At 47.5% G+C, this 19,542-nt stretch overlaps 1 protein-coding gene across 1 annotated transcript in view; it reads left to right on the forward strand.

The window, feature by feature from the left end:
- plekha7b (pleckstrin homology domain containing, family A member 7b) overlaps positions 1-19,542 on the forward strand; it is a 174,184-nt gene that overhangs the window by 102,164 nt on the left and 52,478 nt on the right. The window contains 4 exon segments of the mRNA XM_045709131.1: positions 2,132-2,236; positions 6,871-6,943; positions 7,484-7,584; positions 18,761-18,936. Of these exon segments, the coding sequence (XP_045565087.1) occupies positions 2,132-2,236; positions 6,871-6,943; positions 7,484-7,584; positions 18,761-18,936 (455 nt within the window).

The raw sequence follows: 19,542 nt of genomic DNA on the forward strand, positions 1-19,542 counted from the left end.
TTTTGATTAATGGCTGTAGACTGTAATAGGTTAGTGATTTTCTTCAAGCCCAGTGAAACTCAATTAAACCGCCACAGTGGCTGGCCATGGGTTCACTATGTGCATACTGTGCATATAAAAGGCTTTACTCAAATGGTTAATAAAGGAACAGTATTAGAAGATAAAACAGCAGCTATTGGATGTTTTGAAGGCACAGGTGTGGAAGTGACACTCCATAGAATGGCCTTGTCCCCTTCTTATAAGGATCATACTTCCACAGAGGGCAGATGAGGGCAGTGAGGCTGTCTTCCAGACCCTGTGGTCTCTCCTCTGCTCTGCCACTGACATGGCTGTGGTCTATCTTCAGGACATTGGCAGTCCAGTACTCACATGAGACCCAGCTGCCCATCTGTAAAGTGATTTAGTGGCTCTTCCTTGACCCTTCCCAGGCCACATACACCTGACTGCCTCCAGCTTCCAGAAAAAGCCTGCCAGCCTCCTCTCCCTTCTTCCCCCGTGGCCCAGCTCTGCCAGGCTGAGAGGGGTGGCCATGCTGGGTGGCATGACAGGGCTATCTGCCAACTCACTATCGCCACTCCAGTCTGACTGACCGGGTGTTGACGTTAGTGAGTGTTGAGGCAGCACACGCCTGCCTTCCTGGCTAGCTGTAAAATGACCTCCTGGCTGTCTCAGTAATGCTTCAGGCCTGTGAGTGAGAGACAGCATTGTGTCAGCATCATATGAGCTGTCTCAAACCAATCAATCCTGCCAGTCAACCTATCAACACAATCATAGTAACACAACACTCTTCAGCTACACACAGCTCCCAAACACATGCACTGGCTTGACTGGGACTCTAAGCACTGCAGTAGGCGTATAAGTATTCCTATAGAACAGTGCCTCTACGGTTGTGAAAGTACCTCTCCTAAGATTGTTGTACCTGTGTTAGAAGCAGCACCTCATCAGACCTCATGTCAACTTGTTGTCTGCTATCAGAGGTGCCAGTCATTTCAAGCAGAGTGGCAGACAGGGCATTATCGATGACCACTTGCTCATTCTCAATGGTAAGTAGAGTATAGATTTGCTTTAAGATTCACTGTCTATGTATACAATAAGGGGAACGTTGAGTTTCCAATCACAGTACAAGTGAATATGTGACTACACAATGATTTCTAATATCTGCTAAACTTAAATATGGCTGTTCATCTTTACGGTTCTCCTGACAAACACTGTGTAGATTTCCTAATGCTCCGCATGCTTGGCTGGCCGTACAGTAGTTTCAGTAATTAATGCATGTTTTTGCCAGCTGTGGAGGAGGAAATGGCATATAATGATCCCCTGCGCTGGAAACCTAACTGTTGCTAGGGTGCAATCTGATTTGGCTCAGTTGAACATTCATCTGAAATCATCTGTGAGATTCAGAGGAGGGAGAAAACCAGTGGGCCTTGAAAGAATGCTACTGTGCCTCATCAAATCTTAATGTATGACTATAATACTGTATTCCCATTTGGGTGAAGTGTGCATGCTTGTCAAATGAGGTTCTGAAATTAGAAGGTTAAAGCTAAATCAAATGAGAAAAAGAGAAAGAAACACGAAGGAGAAAGTTAATAACTAAAATAACTAACTTCAAACATTTGTGGGCCCCAGTCTCAAAATCGAAACGTTGTTCTTAATCTAATCATCAAACATACAGTAACACCTAATGATCTCTATAAACATGGGACTGAATGGTCATACAGTAACACCTAATGATCTCTATAAACATGGGACTGAATGGTCATACAGTAACACCTAATGATCTCTATAAACATGGGACTGAATGGTCATACAGTAACACCTAATGATCTCTATAAACATGGGACTGAATGGTCATACAGTAACACCTAATGATCTCTATAAACATGGGACTGAATGGTCATAAGGTAACACCTAATGATCTCTATAAACATGGGACTGAATGGTCATATTGTTTTGATACATGCTCCTGTTTAACCAGCTGCTGTTCCTACTGGTTGTGTCTGTAATACCACATTTCTTTCACACAGCTCCTTACCACTGAGCTCCCTGGGCAGCTAATAGCAGATGTTGTTTGTAAACTAGTATATAAAGGAAACCCTGTTCATAACCAATGTGTTTGTTTTTCCAGCCGCAGGGCTCTAGGAGTAGTGGCAAGGTACACAGCTTCGGCAAGAGGGACCAAGCCATCAAGAGGAACCCCAATATCCCTGTGGTGGTCAGGGGATGGCTCTACAAACAGGTGAGCCCTCCACATCACCCCACCTCAGTCAATGTAGCTACTGTATGGTTCAGAGGAATCTCCATAGTAATGGCTAAGAGTACAACTCAATGACTGTAGTTACTGTATGGTTCAGAGGAATCTCCATAGTTATGGCTAAGAGTACAACTCAATCACTGTAGCTACTGTATGGTTCAGAGGAATCTCCATAGTAATGGCTAAGAGTACAACTCAATCACTGTAGCTACTGTATGGTTCAGAGAAATCTCCATAGTTATGACTAAGAGTACAACTCAATGACTGTAGCTACTGTATGGTTCAGAGGAATCTCATAGTTATGGCTAAGAATACAACTCAATCACTGTAGCTACTGTATGGTTCATTCACCCTCCTCAGGACTTTAAATGGTCCCACAAACCGCGGACCCAGCTTCCGGCAGGGCAGGCGGAGGGGCAGGTTACGGGTCGAGAGCCAGACCTGGTCCACCGGGTCTCACTGCGGTGACGGTCCGCGCTGGTTTTCTGGCGACGCACGGCTCACTGGAGATGTACACGGGCGGCCTCCCATGTCTCCTCCGTGCGCCTAAACCAGTCGTCCACCGCAGGAGTCTCGGTCTGACCCTGATGCCATGGTGCCAGAACCGGCTGGTACCCCAATACGCACTGAAAGGGGGAGAGGTTAGTGGAGGAGTGGCGAAGCGCGTTCTGTGCCATCTTGGCCCAGGGCATGAACGCCGCCCACTCCCCCGGCCGGTCCTGGCAATAGGACCGCAGAAACCTGCCCACATCCTGGTTGACTCTCTCTACCTGCCCGTTACTCTCGGGGTGAAAACCTGAGGTAAGGCTGATCGAGACCCCCAGACGTTCCATGAACGCCTTCCAAACTCTAGACGTGAACTGGGGACCCCAATCCGACACTATATCCTCAGGCACCCCGTAGTGCCGGAAGACGTGAGTAAACAGGGCTTCCACAGTCTGTAGGACCGTAGGAAGACCGGGCAGAGGGAGGAAACGACAGGACTTAGAAAAACGATCCACAAAGACCAGGATCATAGTGTTTCCCTGCGAAAGAGGAAGATCTGTTAGGAAATCCACTGACAGATGTGACCGAAGTCATTGTGGAACGAGTAAGGGATGTAAACTTACCTCTGGGCAGGTGTCTCGGAGCCTTACACTGGGCACACACCGAGCAGGAGGAAACATAAACCCTCACGTCCTTAGCCAAGGCGGGCCACCAGTACTTCCCAGTCAGACAGCGGGCTCTGTACACAATGCCTGCTCAATGTCCGCATCCAGCTCCCACACGACCGGCGCTACCAGGCAGGAGGCCGGGAGTATGGGAGTCTGATCCATGGGCCGCTCCTCTGTGTCATACAGCCGGGACAGTGCGTCTGCCTTCTTATTCTGGGAACCTGGTCTGTAGGATAGGGTAAACACAAAACGGGCAAAGAACATGGCCCACCTTGCCTGACGAGGATTCAGTCTCCTCGCTTCCCGGATGTACTCCAGGTTGCGGTGGACAGTCCAGATGAGGAAAGGGTGTTTAGCCCCCTCAAGCCAATGTCTCCACACCTTCAACGCTTAAATCACAGCCAACAACTCCCGGTCCCCCACATCATAGTTACGCTCCGCTGGGCTGAGCTTCTTCGAGAAGAAAGGACAGGGGCGGAGTTTTGGTGGCGTACACGAGCGCTGTGAGAGCACGGCTCCTATCCCAGCCTCGGACGCGTCCACCTCCACTATGAATGCCAAAGAGGGATCTGGATGGGCCAGCACGGGAGCCGAAGTAAACAGCCCTGTCCGCCTCAGCCCACCACTGCAACCGTACAGGACCCCCCTTCAGCAGTGAGGTAATGGGCGCAGCAACCTGGCCAAAACCCCGGATAAATCTCCGGTAGTAATTGGCAAACCCTAAAAATCGCTGCACCTCCTTTACCATGGTGGGGGTCAGCCAATTACGCACAGCTGCAATGAGGTCACTCTCCATCTCCACCCCTGATGTGGAAATGCGATACCCTAGGAAGGAAACGGCCTGCTGAAAGAACAGGCATTTCTCAGCCTTGACATACAGGTCATGCTCCAACAGTCGTCCAAGTACCTTGCGCGTGTAGCGGAGTATATCAGAATGTCATCGATATACACCACTACACCCTGCCCGTGCAGGTCCCTGAAAATCTTGTCTACAAAGGATTGGAAAACTGATGGAGCATTCATCAACCCATACGGCATGACGAGGTACTCATAATGCCCTGTGGTGGTACTAAACGCTGTCTTCCACTCGTCTCCCTCCCGGATACGCACCAGGTTATACGCACTCCTGAGATCCAGTTTCATGAAGAAGCGCGCCCCATGCATTGACTCAATCGCCGTGGCGATAAGAGGTAGCGGGTAACTGTACCTCGCTGTGATTTGATTGAGACCTCTATAGTCAATGCACGGGCGTAAACCTCCATGCTTCTTCTTCACAAAAAAGAAACTCGAGGAGGCGGGTGAAGTAGAGGGCCGAATGTACCCCTGACGCAGGGATTCAGAGACATATGTATCCATAGCCACCGTCTCCGCATGCGACAGGGAATACCCGTGACTCCTGGGAAGCGCAGCGTCTGCCAGAAGATTTATTGCACAATCCCCCCGTCGATGAGGTGGTAATTGAGTCGCCTTCTTTTTACAGAAGGCGAGAGCCAAATCGGCATATTCTGGGGGGGATGTGCACGTGGTCTGGACTTTCCACCGTGGTAGCACCAACGGCAACCCCTACACACCTCCCTGAGCACTCTCACGACCACCCCGTGAGAGCCCTCTGTTGCCAGGAAATAGTGGGGTTATGCAGAGCCAATCAGGGAAGGCCTAGTACCACAGGAAACGCAGGAGAGTCAATGAGGAAGAGGCTGATTCTCTCCTCATGATCCCCCTGCATAACCATGGCCAAGGAGATGGTGGCCTCCCTGATTAGACCGGACCCTAATGGTCGACTATCTAGAGTGTGTACCGGGAAGGGTCTAACTATAGGAAAAATGGGGATCCCTAACCTAATGGCTAATGCTCTGTCGATAAAATTCCCAGCTGCGCCTGAATCGACGAGCGCCTTATGCTAGGAATGTGGGGAAAACTCAGGGAAACAAACAGGCACAAACAGTTGATCAACAGAGGACTCTGGATGAGTGTGGTGCGAACTCCCCTGGGGTGACGCCAGAGTGCCCTGCCTGTTGCCTCCACTCCCAGAGGAACCAACACGGCACCGACCGGCATTGTGTCCTCTGCAGCCACAGATGGTGCACGTGATGGCTCCTCCTCCAGCCTCCCTATGAGCAGCCGCTCCTAACTCCATGGGCACCGGAGCGGGGGTGTTGGAAGATGGAACCAACAAAGCCCCCTCTGGACGTCCGTGGGTGACCAGCAGGTTATCCAACCGGATGGACAAATCCACCAGTTGGTCAAAGGAAATGGTGGCATCCCTGCAGGCCAGCTCACGTCGGACGTCCTCTCGTAGGCTGCATCGATAGTGGTCGATGAGGGCCCTGTCGTTCCAGCCTGCTCCGGCGGCCAAGGCACTCCTCGTCCCCTGCCTCAAATGGAAGAGCCTTTCCCCCGCCGATCTACCTTCGGGTGGATGGTCGAAGACGGCCCGGAAGCGACGGGTGAACTCCTCGAAGTGGTCCAATGCCGTGTCTCCTTCTCTCCACACGCCATTTGCCCACTCCAGCGCTCCTCCCGTGAGGCAGGAGAGGAGGACGGCCACTCTCTCCCTTCCCGAAGGAGCTGGGTGCACAGTGGCAAGGTAGAGATCCAGTTGTAACAAGAATCCCTGGCACTGTGCTGCCGTCCCATCATACTCCCTGGGAAGGGAGAAACGCATCCCACTGGAATTCTCTCCAGATGGGACGGGTGGAGACAACCCTGGTTGTGCTGGTCGAGGCATTGGAGAGACTTCCTGTCTCTCCCAGCGGTCCATGGTCTGGACAACGCGATCCATCATGGCACCAAGATGATGTAACATGGCCGAATGTTCCTGGATGCGCTCCTCGACTCCTCTAACCGTGGTACCTGCTCCTGCTGACTCCATTGGTGGTGTGTAATTCTGTTATGGCGTATAATGGAGGCGAAGTCCGGTGCAGGAGAGCAGAGTATAGATAACAGGCGCACATTTATTTTCTGTTCCAAAACGAGAGCACTACAGTAATCAAACGTGCTCAAAACACGGAACATAAATAAAGGTCAAGCGCATAAATCAAACACCACATAACATGAAACAATTACACACAAAGACATGATGGGAAACAGAGGGTTAAATATATGTAGATTGATTGGGGAAATGAAAACCAGTTGTGTATGAAACAAGACAAGACAAATGGACATATGAAAAATGGAGCAGCGATGGCTAGAAAGCCGGTGACGTCGATCGCCGAACGCCGCCCGAACAAGTAGAGGAGCCGACTTCGTCGGAAGTCATGACACATGAACACTGTTTTGTTCAGGGGGAACACAATTACTGTCTGTACTAATGAAATGTATGAATTTTCTTGTGCTTTCCCTCTCCCTGTAAATGGGTACTTTAGCCTATATTCCCCAGCTATGGTTTTTAATTAAAATGTGCATCAGAATATGATGTTGTATTGCTGAGAGGGCTTAAATTCCATGTTGTGTTTCCCCCTCCAGGACAGCTCTGGAATGAGACTGTGGAAGAGGAAGTGGTTTGTGTTGTCCGACTACTGCTTGTTTTATTACAAAGGTGAGTCACACAGGCACATCGGGCCAGGGTTTAATTGAGACTAATTAAAATAGTCGCAGGGTGAATTGATTTGGATATGAAATCCAAGCCAGTCCTCTTAATTCCAAGTCATCTTCCTCTTAGTGGAGCTAAACCTTTCAATCAGAGAGACATGACTGCAATTAGACAAGGCTCTGTTCTGCCACGGGCTATTCTCGCTCCTCTTCTGTCTCTTTCTATCTCTATTTCCCTCTTTCTTCACCTCTCCGCCATTCATCACACTGAGCTAGAGATAAACCTCCAGTCCTGCTGCCTGCCACCACAGCACAGTGGCTCCTTGAATCATCCTTGAATTATGTCTCTCCAATTACATTTCCTACAGTCACGAATCACCATGCAGGAACATAATGGTGCATTGATGAAGCAGTTATGTCATGCTATTTATAAACAGGTAGAATCATTAAAGTAGCCAAGGCAGTGGGCCAGCGGTGAGGTGTGTGTGGTGGGTTGTTGTGTATTGTATGATAATGATCACCTGCTTGTGTGTGTGTGTGCCTCTAGACAGCAGAGAGGAGACGGTTTTGGGGAGCATCCCCCTGCCCAGTTATGTCATCGCCCCTGTGGAGCCTGATGACCACATCAGCCGCAAGTATGCCTTCAAGGTAAGACTAGAGTGCAAGGGTGGGAACTAGCTCGTCACCGAATGGAAAATACTGTTACCAGCTACCTCACAGTCCAACCAAGCTGCATGAATTGAGAAACAGACTGGATATACAGTTGAAGTCGGAGGTTTACATACACCTTAGCCAAATACATTTAAACTCAGTTTTTCACAATTCCTGACATTTAATCCTAGTAAAAATTCCGTCTTAGGTCAGTTAGGATCACAACTTTATTTTAAGAATGTGAAATGTCAGAATAATAGTAGAGAGAATGATTTATTTCAGCTTTTATTTCTTTCATCACATTCCCAGTGGGTCAGAAGTTTACATACACTCAATTAGTATTTGGAAGCATTGCCTTTAAATTGGTTAACTTGGGTCAAACGTTTTGGGTAGCCTTCCACAAGCTTCCCACAATAAGTTGGGTGAATTTTGGCCCATTCCTCCTGACAGAGCTGGTGTAACTGAGTCAGGTTTGTAGGCCTCCTTGCTCACACACGCTTTTTCAGTTCTACCGACAAATTTTCTATAGGATTGAGGTCAGGGCTTTGATGGCCACTCCAATACCTTGACTTTGTTGTCCTTAAGCCATTTTGCCACAATGTTGGAAGTATGCTTGGGGTATTGTCCATTTGAAGATGCATTTGCGACCAAGCTTTAACTTCCTGACTGATGTCTTGAGATGTTGCTTCAATATTTCCACATAATTTTCCATCCTCATGACGCCATCTATTTTGTGAAGTGCACCAGTCCCTCCTGCAGCAAAGCAACCCCACAACATGATGCTGCCACCCCCGTGCTTCATGGTTGGGATGGTGTTCTTCGACTTGCAAGCCACCCCCTTTTTCCTCCAATCATTACAATGGTCATTATGGCCAAACAGTTCTATTTTTGTTTCATCAGACCAGAGGACATTTCTCCAAAAAGTACGATCTTTGTTCCCATGTGCAGTTGCAAACCGTAGTCTGGCTTTTTTATGGTGGTTTTGGAGCAGTGGCTTCTTACTTGCTGAGCGGCCTTTCAGGTTATGTCGTTAGAGGACTCGTTTTATTGTGGATATAGATACTTTTGTACCTGTTTCCTCCAGCATCTTCACAAGGTCCTTTGCTGTTGTTCTGGGATTGATTTGCACTTTTCACACCACAGTACGTTCATCTCTAGGAGACAGAATGCGTCACCTTCCTTAGCGGTATGACGGCTGCGTGGTCCCCATTGTGTTTATACTTGCGTACTATTGTTTGTACAGATGAACATGGTACCTTCAGGTGTTTGGAAATTGCTCCCAAGGATGAACCAGACTTGTGGAGGTCTACAACTTTTTTTCTGAGGTTTTGGCTGATTTCTTTTGATTTTTCCATGATGTCAAGTAAAGAGGCACTGAGGTAGGCCTTGGAATACATCCACAGGTACACCTCCAATTTACTCAAATGATGTCAATTAGCCTATCAGAAGCTTCTAAAGCCATGACATCATTTTCTGGAATTTTCCAAGCTGTTTAAAGGCACAGTCGACTTAGTGTTTGTAAACTTCTGACCCACTGGAATTGTGATACCGTGAATTATAAGTGAAATAATCTGTCTGTAAACAATTGTTGGAAAAATGACTTAGTAGATGTCCTAACTGACTAACCAAAACTATAGTTTGTTAACAAGAAATTTGTGGAGTGGTTGAAAAACGAGTTTTAATGACTCCAACCTAAGTGTATGTAAACTTCTGACTTCAACTGTATGAAGGAGGTTTTCAACTGTGAAGGAAATGCTAACTAACAGCCATTAGATAAAGTTGCTACACCTTGGTTACAGAGTTAGACAGTCACACAGCCAGGGGCCTGTGTGGGCAAGCCAGACAAAGTGGGCAGTGCTCCCTCTGATTAGTGTCAGACTGGTGGGCTATTATAACTCTCCATTCTTACCACATCAGTCTGGATCCTTCTTTAAAAGCACAGAGATTCATCAAAAAACCTATACAATCTGGACCAAGACAGGCTCTTCCTAATGTCTGCTTTGGCCCTGCCTGGCGTGCTCTGTCACTTTGACCTGTGAGCTTTCAGTGTGGGCCTTTCATGCAAACCCATTTAATTCACAAGAACACTAAGAGGGAAATGTTACTTCATACTTACCTGTACCTCTCATCTGCTATTTCATAGCATACTTACCTGTACCTCTCATCTGCTATTTCATAACATACTTACCTGTACCTCTCATCTGCTATTTCATAACATACTTACCTGTACCTCTCATCTGCTATTTCATAACATACTTACCTGTACCTCTCATCTGCTATTTCATAACATACTTACCTGTACCTCTCATCTGCTATTTCATAACATACTTACCTGTACCTCTCATCTGCTATTTCATAACATACTTACCTGTACCTCTCATCTGCTATTTCATAACATACTTACCTGTACCTCTCATCTGCTATTTCATAACATACTTACCTGTACCTCTCATCTGCTATTTCATAACATACTTACCTGTACCTCTCATCTGCTATTTCATAGCATACTTACCTGTACCTCTCATCTGCTATTTCATAACATACTTACCTGTACCTCTCATCTGCTATTTCATAACATACTTACCTGTACCTCTCATCTGCTATTTCATAACATACTTACCTGTACCTCTCATCTGCTATTTCATAACATACTTACCTGTACCTCTCATCTGCTATTTCATAGCATACTTACCTGTACCTCTCATCTGCTATTTCATAACATACTTAACTGTACCTCTCATCTGCTATTTCATAACATACTTAACTGTACCTCTCATCTGCTATTTCATAACATACTTACCTGTACCTCTCATCCTCTATTTCATAACATACTTACCTGTACCTCTCATCTGCTATTTCATAACATACTTACCTGTACCTCTCATCTGCTATTTCATAACATACTTTCCTGTACCTCTCATCTGCTATTTCATAACATACTTACCTGTACCTCTCATCTGCTATTTCATAACATACTTACCTGTACCTCTCATCTGCTATTTCATAACACGCATGCACCAAACACTTGAGGCCTGTAGGTCTCAATAATATACAGTTATTCAGGGGGTATCAGCCCCAGTAGGTATCTTACCCTGGTCTGAGGTACAGTATCTGTCCCTTTAAAGGTCTGTTTGGTAGTGGTGTTACAGTGCTGCTCAGCTCTCTTGCCCCTGTCCTGTCCTGTCCGTCAGTCAGCAGGCCTGTCATCACCAGTAGAGCTTTAGGATAGCAGCACTCTAAACCCCCACCACACTCCTCCAAACCCCTCTCCTCTCCACACTCCTCCAAACCCCTCTCCTCTCCTCTCCACACTCCTCCAAACCCCTCTCCTCTCCACACTCCTCCAAACCCCTCTCCTCTCCACACTCCTCCAAACCCCTCTCCACACTTCTCCAAGCCCCTCTCCTCTCCACACTCCTCCAAACCCCTCTCCTCTCCACACTCCTCCAAACCCCTCTCCACACCCTCCAAACCCCTCTCTTCTCCACACTCCTCCCATCCCCTCTCCTCCAAACCCCTCTCCTCTCCACACTCCTCCAAACCCCTCTCCACACCCTCCAAACCCCTCTCCACACCCTCCAAACCCCTCTCTTCTCCACAGTCCTCCAAGCCCCTATCCTCTCCACACTTCTCCAAGCCCCTCCCTCTCCTCCAAACCCTCCTCTCCACACTCCTCCAAACCCCTCTCTTCTCCACACTTCTCCAAGCCCCCTCCTCTCCACCTCCTCCAAACCCCTCTCCACACTCCTCCAAACCCCTCTCTTCTCCACACTCCTCCAAGCCCCCTCTCCACACTCCTCCAAACCCCTCTCCACACTCCTCCAAACCCCTCTCCTCTCCACAGTCCTCCAAGCCCCTCTCCTCTCCACACTCCTCCAAACCCCTCTCCTCTCCACACTCCTCCAAACCCCTCTCCTCTCCACACTCCTCCAAACCCCTCTCCTCTCCACACTTCTCCAAGCCCCTCTCCACACTCCTCCAAACCCCTCTCCTCTCCACACTCCTCCAAACCCCTCTCCTCTGCACATTCCTCCAAACCCTTCTCCTCTCAACACTCCTCCAAACCCCTCTCCTCTCCACACTCCTCCAAACCCCTCTCCTCTCCACACTCCTCCAAACCCCTCTCCTCTCCACACTCCTCCAAACCCCTCTCCTCTCCACACTCCTCCAAACCCCTCTCCACACTCCTCCAAACCCCTCTCCTCTCCACACTCCTCCCATCCCCTCTCCCACTCCTCCAAACCCCTCTCCTCTCCACACTCCTCCAAACCCCTCTCCACACTCCTCCAAACCCCTCTCCACACCCTCCAAACCCCTCTCTTCTCCACAGTCCTCCAAGCCCCTATCCTCTCCACACTTCTCCAAGCCCCCCTCATCCTCCAAACCCCTCTCCACACCCTCCAAACCCCTCTCTTCTCCACACTCCTCCAAGCCCCCCCTCTCCTCCAAACCCCTCTCCACACTCCTCCAAACCCCTCTCTTCTCCACAGTCCTCCAAGCCCCTATCTCTCCACACTCCTCCAAACCCCTCTCCCTCCTCCAAACCCCTCTCCACACCCTCCAAACCCCTCTCTTCTCCACACTCCTCCAAGCCCCCCCTCTCCTCCAAACCCCTCTCCACACCCTCCAAACCCCTCTCTCTCCACACCCTCCAAGCCCCTCTCCTCTCCACACTCCTCCAAGCCCCTCTCCTCTCCACACTCCTCCAAGCCCCCCCTCCTCAAACCCCTCTCCACACCCTCCAATCTCCTCTCCTCTCCACACTCCTCCAAGCCACCCTCTCCTCCAAACCCCTCTCCACACCCTCCAATCTCCTCTCCTCTCCACACTCCTCCAAGCCACTCTAATCTTCACACCCTCCAATCCCCTCTCCTCTCCACACTCCTCCAAGCCCCTCTAATCTTCACACTCCTCCCATCTCCTCTCCTCTCCACACTCCTCCAAGCCCCTCTCCTCCCATCCCATCTCCTCACCACACTGTTCCTCTTTCTCTGTGCCTACATGGGAATGTCATTATCTCTCTACTCAGTAGGGCTGTGGGGGAATAAACACAAACACTCTGAATTCCTCTGCTGTTTGATTGTATCTGGTCCAGGGATGTTTCCTATTACAGACATACAGTAGAACATAGGAAACCAGTTTGTTTATGCCTTATTAACTAGTAATGTTGACAAACACGTGGAGTATGTTTACATACACCCTCATAATTCGATATTAAACTGATTATGGCAATTGTCAGAGTATGCAATAGTCATGTAAACAGCTTACTCTGCTTATCTTAATTGGCGTAAGGTCAACATCGAAGTAAGCAAACACCTGGTTTTCTGAGCAATCTTTTGAATGATTAGGACGTGTAAACACTTAATTGGCGTTCCAGCAGTGTATTTGATCTGCGCGGGTCAGAACCAGCACCAGCCGAGCGAGCCTCCCTCTTTAGCTCGAGTGAAGTCAGTTTACAACAACTTGATTGTAGGAGTCTTAGAAGTAGTTTACAAACTGTATATGTCCCAACTCAGAATCAAATAGGCTTACCAAAAATAACATAGCTAATTTTGATTGGTGGTTTTCTGCATTTATCAGAGTGCCATCATGTAGTCTGATTTCAGATGTGTCCATGTAAACAGGGCTATTAGGGAAATCCTTCTTCTTGCATTGCATGTAAATGTTTTAATCAAACTATTACATTCATCTGACTATCCACAGTATATAACCACACTCATTGCTGTATTGTTTCTCGCCTCAGTTGGAAGCAGTGAAAAGGATCCTCCCTGAGGGTAGTAATACTATTTTTCACATTTCACTCAGTGTGTGTGACAGACAGAGTAGACAGTAAGAATGGTTTCTCTGCTGGGTCAGAGTGTTTACAATATCCGTCTCCATATCTTTCTCAGTGAGAGCAGAGGACCCTTTATGAAGAACAATTCAGGGTGAATGTTTGATGTGCTGGTTTGACGGCGTTCAACTGCAGTCCTTTCATACTGTTTCCGTTGTGCTTGGCTTTTTGTTCCTCCTGGGTGTGTGTGTGTGTGTTGGGGGGGTGTTGCAGGCCTGGGTATTACTCCTGCAGCTCACATTACATACAATGGAATTTGTATGACGATTGTTGCCGGGGGGGAATTAATTATACATTGAAGCTATTTTCTAGTGTCTTCTATCTCTCTCTCTCTCTCTCTCTCTCTCTCCCTGCCTCTCTTCTCTCTCTCTCCCTGCCTTTCTCTCCGTCCGCCTCTCTCTCCCTGCCTCTCTCTCCTCTCTCTCTCTCTCTCTCTCTCTCTCTCCCTGCCTCTCTCTCTCCTATCTCTCTCTCTCCTCTCTCTCTCTCTCTCTCCCTGCCTCTCTCTCTCTCTCTCTCTCTCTCTCTCTCTGCCTCTCCTGCCTCTCTCTCTCTCTCTCTCTCTCTCTCTCTCTCTCTCTCTCTCTCTCTCTCTCTCTCTCTCCCTGCCTTTCTCTCCGTCCGCCTCTCTCTCCCTGCCTCTCTCTCTCCTCTCTCTCTCTCCTATCGCTCTCTCTCTCCTCTCTCTCTCTCTATGCCTCTCTCTCTCACTCTCTGCCTCTCTCTCCGTCCGCCTCTCTCTCTCTGCCTCTCTCTCCGTCCCCTCTCTCTCCCTGCCTCTCTCTCTCCTCTCTCTCTCTCTCCTCTCTCTCCCTGCCTCTCTCTCTCTCCTCTCTCTCTCTCCTCTCTCTCTCTGCCTCTCTCTCCGTCCGCCTCTCTCTCCCTGCCTCTCTCTCTCTCTCTCTCCTCTCTCTCTCTCTCCTCTCTCTCCTTCTGCCTCTCTCTCCGTCTGCCTCTCTCTCCGTCCGCCTCTCTCTCTGCCCAGGGAGGGAATGTATTTCACGGTTAGGTGAGAGGTTCTTGCTCTCAATACTGTTCTGCTAATTATCCAGTGCATGTATTTAAGAGGTCTCTGTTCCTCTCAGCTCTCTCTCTCGCTCTGGGTAATCACATATTCCAGACCAGGATCTTTCATTAGACAGGACCCAAGCTGTTCAGTTAACTGTTAACTGTCTCAACAGAACACTTCAACTGCCTATTGGATGAAGGTTCATTCAGTTGTCCACTGTCTTGTGTAAGCTGTTTGTTGTTGTGATTTGAGAGATCTGTGGTATCTCAGTGTTATATGAGAGTGCAGTTGGGAAGTCATTAGAGTTAATACAGACAACTACCAGTTAATAACCTATCAAAAACGCATGAGGCACTGAAGACCAGAGTTTCCCATCCTATCCTAGCCTTACCCCCGGTTCTAACAGCCTATGGCCAACTACGTTCTCTTCAGCCATTTTCCCTCTCCAGATTCTTGTGTTGTGGTGTATTGTTCTAATGTTGTGTTTGCTAGTGTGGGTCTGTATTTTAGTCCGCTTGCTGCTTCTGCTGGTTCTAACATCAGAATCAATGTTAATCTACACTGAACAAAAATATAAACGCAACATGTAAAGTGTTGGGCCCACGTTTCATGAGCTGATATAGAAGATCCCAGAAATGTTCCATATGCACAAAAAGTTTATTTCTCTCAAATGTTTTGCACAAATTTGTTTACATCCCTGTTGGTGAGCATTTCTCTTTTCCGAAGATAATCCATCCACCTGACAGGTGTGGCATATCAAGAATATGATTAAACAGCTTGATCATTCCACAGGTGCACCTTGTGCTGGGGACAGTAAAAGCCACTCTAAAATGTGCAGTTTTGTCACTCAACACAATGCCACAGATGTCTCAAATTATGAAGGAAAAAATGTGCATACTGTCTGCAGGAAGGTCAGAGAATTTAATGTTTATTTCTCTACCATAAGCCGCCTCCAATGTCGTTTTAGAGAATTTGGCAGTGCGTCCAACCGGCCTCACAACTGCAGACCACGTGTATGGCGTCGTGTGGGCGAGCGGTTTGCTGATGCCAATGTTGTTGCTGATGCCAACGTTGTTTGGGATGCTCTGGATCGACGTGTACTCCACGTGTACTCCAACTTTGCACAGCCATTGAAGGGGAGTGGGACAACATTCCACAGGCCACAATCAACAGCCTGATCAACACTATGTGAAGAAGATGTGTCGCGTTGCAGGAGCCAAATGGTGGTCACACCAGATACTGGTTTTCTGATCCATGCCTCTACCTTTTGTTTAGGTATCTGTGACGAACAGATGCATATCTGTATTCCCAGTCATGTGAAATCCATAGATTAGGGCCTAATGAATTTATTTCAATTGACAGATTTCCTTATATGAACAGTAACTCAGTAAAATCTTTTGAATTGTGGCATGTTGCGTTTATATTTTTGTTCAGTATAATTCACTCTCTCTGAGTTGATGACTAGCCAGCCGAGAACAGCAGAGAGACACTTCTGTTTTCTGGAGCAAGTCAATGACCTTTACCCTCCTGTTCTGTTTGCTCTTCTCACTGTGTTTATCTCTCGTGTGTTCCTATTGGTTGAATGGCCTTCTGTTGTGACTGTGCACTGGTGGAGCGAGCGCCGGTCCCCCCGGGCAGCCGTCCTGAAACACGCTGGCGGGCCCCTCTTGCATGAATAGCTATTTTATTTTCCTTCATCCCTCTCAGAGGACTGTCATCTAGCTTCTTCATCCCTGCTCATAGTCTACTTTTCATTTACCAAACCAATAAGAATGCACATTTAGATTAGAGTAGGATTTTTCTGCATCAATCATGGATGGATGGACAATGCCAGTGTTTCTCCAAATATTCAGGTAGGCTAATTTCACTGGCCTTTGAAGCCAACCTTGGTTCTTGATGTAACTGTGTGTCAAATCTGTTGGACGACTTAAAGTTCGTAAGGAACCACCCATCAGTCAAAGCCTGTAGCACTGGTATTTGGGCCCCGCCTCCTCCATATCAGTCATCAGGACACTGTCATCACCATGTGAACCGTGGGATAGCTGGGTCTCACACTGGGCTGGGCCATCCTCCTCTCATCCTCCTCCCATCCATCCCCTTTCCACACTCCTCTCCAGTTTCACTGCCTTTCTTTCTGTTGGCCTCATCACCATCGCATTCAACAAACGTTCAGCCTATCTAGCCACATCTATCTATAGCAGACTGTATTTCAATGTTTCTGTTGTATTGTACAACCAGGCCAGATCATTTAGTGCCATGGAACTGGCTCATTGATTCATATGTTTTGTAATATATAGGACATTTACAGTATTAGGCAAGACTGCCTTCTCGTCTTGTGTACCAGAGGCATGGAATAGTCTACAAGTTATGCCTCATCTAGACATGTTAGTGCCACTGAATGAATGAAACATTTTGATGGGAGACCGATACAGAGGAGTGTAAATGTTTTTTTTTAGGCTGGATCATGTTGTTGAATTGTATTGTTGTATGTTTTAATTCTGTAATGTATTGATTGTTGCTGCCTTCTTGACCAGGTCTCCCTTGAAAAAGAGACTGGGTCTCAATGGGCTTTTCCTGGTGAAAGCAAGGTTAAATAAAAATGAATAAACATTTCAGATAAAAAAAAATGTTGATTGGTTTTTATTCGAATCATTCTTAAAGTCAAAGATCAGCCTGTAGATAAATCACCCAGGTTCATTACCCAATGAAAGCTTAAGACCAGACCCCCCTAATGTTATGTCAAGGGAGCCTTAAAATAGAGCCTTCTAGTCTTCCATGCTAAAGAGGGGAGAGAGCTGGGTAATAGCAGAGGTTCCTCCATTTATACTCTCCTTAACATCACACTCTTTTTGTGAAAGAGGAACTGTGGAAAGTAGCTGTTCCAACACGAAACACCCCCACATTGTTGATGTGTGTGTAGACTGCAGAGCTGGTGAGTATGGATGTGGACCCTATGTCATGGGTCTGGGTCTGGCCTGTCCATTCAGCACTTTTCTCTGGGGGATTCAGTTGGGATCACGCTGGCACTATGCTGCTGGATAATACAGGACTCTGCAATCAAAGCAGGCTTTGTTAACCCCACAGCCAAGTAAGATCACTACAGCTGATCACAAGTCACAGTACAATACTAAACAGAAACACGACATGATGGTGGATGCACTTGTTGTACGCTAAAGAGAGGTTTTCAGTGATTTAGAATGGATTGCTGTTTGTTTGTAAATGGAGAATGGATTCCTGGTAGACATAGGGTGCATTCCAAATGGCATCCTAATTCCTATATGGTGTACTACTTTTGACAAGGGCCCATAGGGCTCTGGATGCATTCATTCTGAGGCGGCAAGGCTGTACCCAGACTCAGAGTTATTATACATCAGGATAGATGGAAGGATATTGTAACAGATAGTACAGGAATGTGCTACTTTGAAGAGTTGTGTAATAAGTACAGGAAAAAGGATGGTCTGGGACTATGCATGGACTAGCATGCTGGACAGTACTGGATGATACAGGTTGTATTGTAATGGGAAAGGCAGGAGAATGGTTTGGAGAGCAGACAGCTGTATAAAGGTTTTAGTTGTGGACTGGGCAGTGTAGTAGTTTGGGGTGGAACTGTGTTGGGAAAGTGCTGATCTGTGATGTAATTGGGCAGTAAGTTGTCAGTCGCAGCGTTGGCCCCCTATCAGGTCCGGACGGGGGAGATTAGCCATGTGGTGGGGCGTTGGGGTGAGGTGGGCAGATTTACAGTAGGGGCCAAACAGGAGGGCAAACCCATTACACTATACTGTAGAGACTGATCTACTCTAGCCTGTAGCAGCCAGGGACCAGGGTAAGGCTAATTATGAGGTGTGTGTGTGTGTGTGTGTGTGTGTCAGTGTGTGTTTTTGTACTGTGTATGTCTCTCGAGTGCATATAGGTGAGAGGTTGTGCTTTGTAACAATGCTATAGCTAGTCAAAGTGGGTACGCTATGTTGACTTACTGTAAGTTTGTGTGAAATGTGTTTGTGCCCAAGGGTATTAATGAGGAATTTGCTGTGCATTAGGACTTGTGAAACACTTCAAATATACAGACGAAACTGACTGCTTGTCTAACTTTAAAACCATGCGTGGCGTGTTGCATGAACAGCTTTACTGTAGAGACAATGGTGCCTCTTGCTTTTGTTATTATCTTTGTAAGTTCTGGTGATGGCTCTGAGTCCCATTGTGAGCTAATATGCTAACTTGCTCTCTCTGATTCTTCATTTGCAGAACGAACCCATTGACCCCTCAACCCCTCCATCCCCTCTTTCCCATCCATTTTTTTTGGTTCTGATGTGTCTCTTCTCTTCTATCCACAGGCGAGCCACACAGGAATGCGCTCCTACATTTATAATAAGAACTCTGTGATTGGCTCGCAGGCAGAGCACGGTGGGATGAGGACGTACTTCTTCAGTGCCGACACACAGGAGGACATGAATGGTTGGATCCGAGCCATGAACCAGGCTGCTCTCATGCAGAGTCAAGGCATCAAGAGGTTAGTCCCTCCCTTCCGCGCTGCAGGCCGTCCCTAGTTGTCCCCAATATTCCCCTCTCCAGTGTCCCCAATAGTCTCCGCTGTAGATATCCCCAATAGTCTCCTCTTTAGTTTTCCCAATAGTCTCCTCTGTAGTGTCCAAATAGTCTCCTCTGTAGTGTCCAAATAGTCTCCTCTGTAGTGTCCCAAATAGTCTCCTCTGTAGTGTCCCAAATAGTCTCCTCTGTAGTGTCCCAAATAGTCTCCTCTGTAGTTTTCCCCAATAGTCTCCTCTGTAGTTTTCCCCAATAGTCTCCTCTGTAGTTTTCCCCAATAGTCTCCTCTGTAGTTATCCCCAATAGTCTATTTGTAGTTATCCCCAATAGTCTCCTCTGTAGTAATCCCCAATAGTCTCCTCTGTAGTTATCCCCAATAGTCCCCTCAAGTTATCCCCAATAGTCTCCTCTGTAGTTATCCCCAATAGTCTCCTCTGTAGTTATCCCCAATAGTCTCCTCTGTAGTTATCCCCAATAGTCTCCTCTGTAGTTATCCCCAATAGTCTCCTCTGTAGTTATCCCCAATAGTCTCCTCTGTAGTTATCCCCAATAGTCTCCTCTGTAGTTATCC

This window comes from Salmo salar, chromosome ssa26, assembly GCF_905237065.1.
Source record: "Salmo salar chromosome ssa26, Ssal_v3.1, whole genome shotgun sequence".
In the NCBI taxonomy this organism is placed as follows: domain Eukaryota; kingdom Metazoa; phylum Chordata; class Actinopteri; order Salmoniformes; family Salmonidae; genus Salmo; species Salmo salar.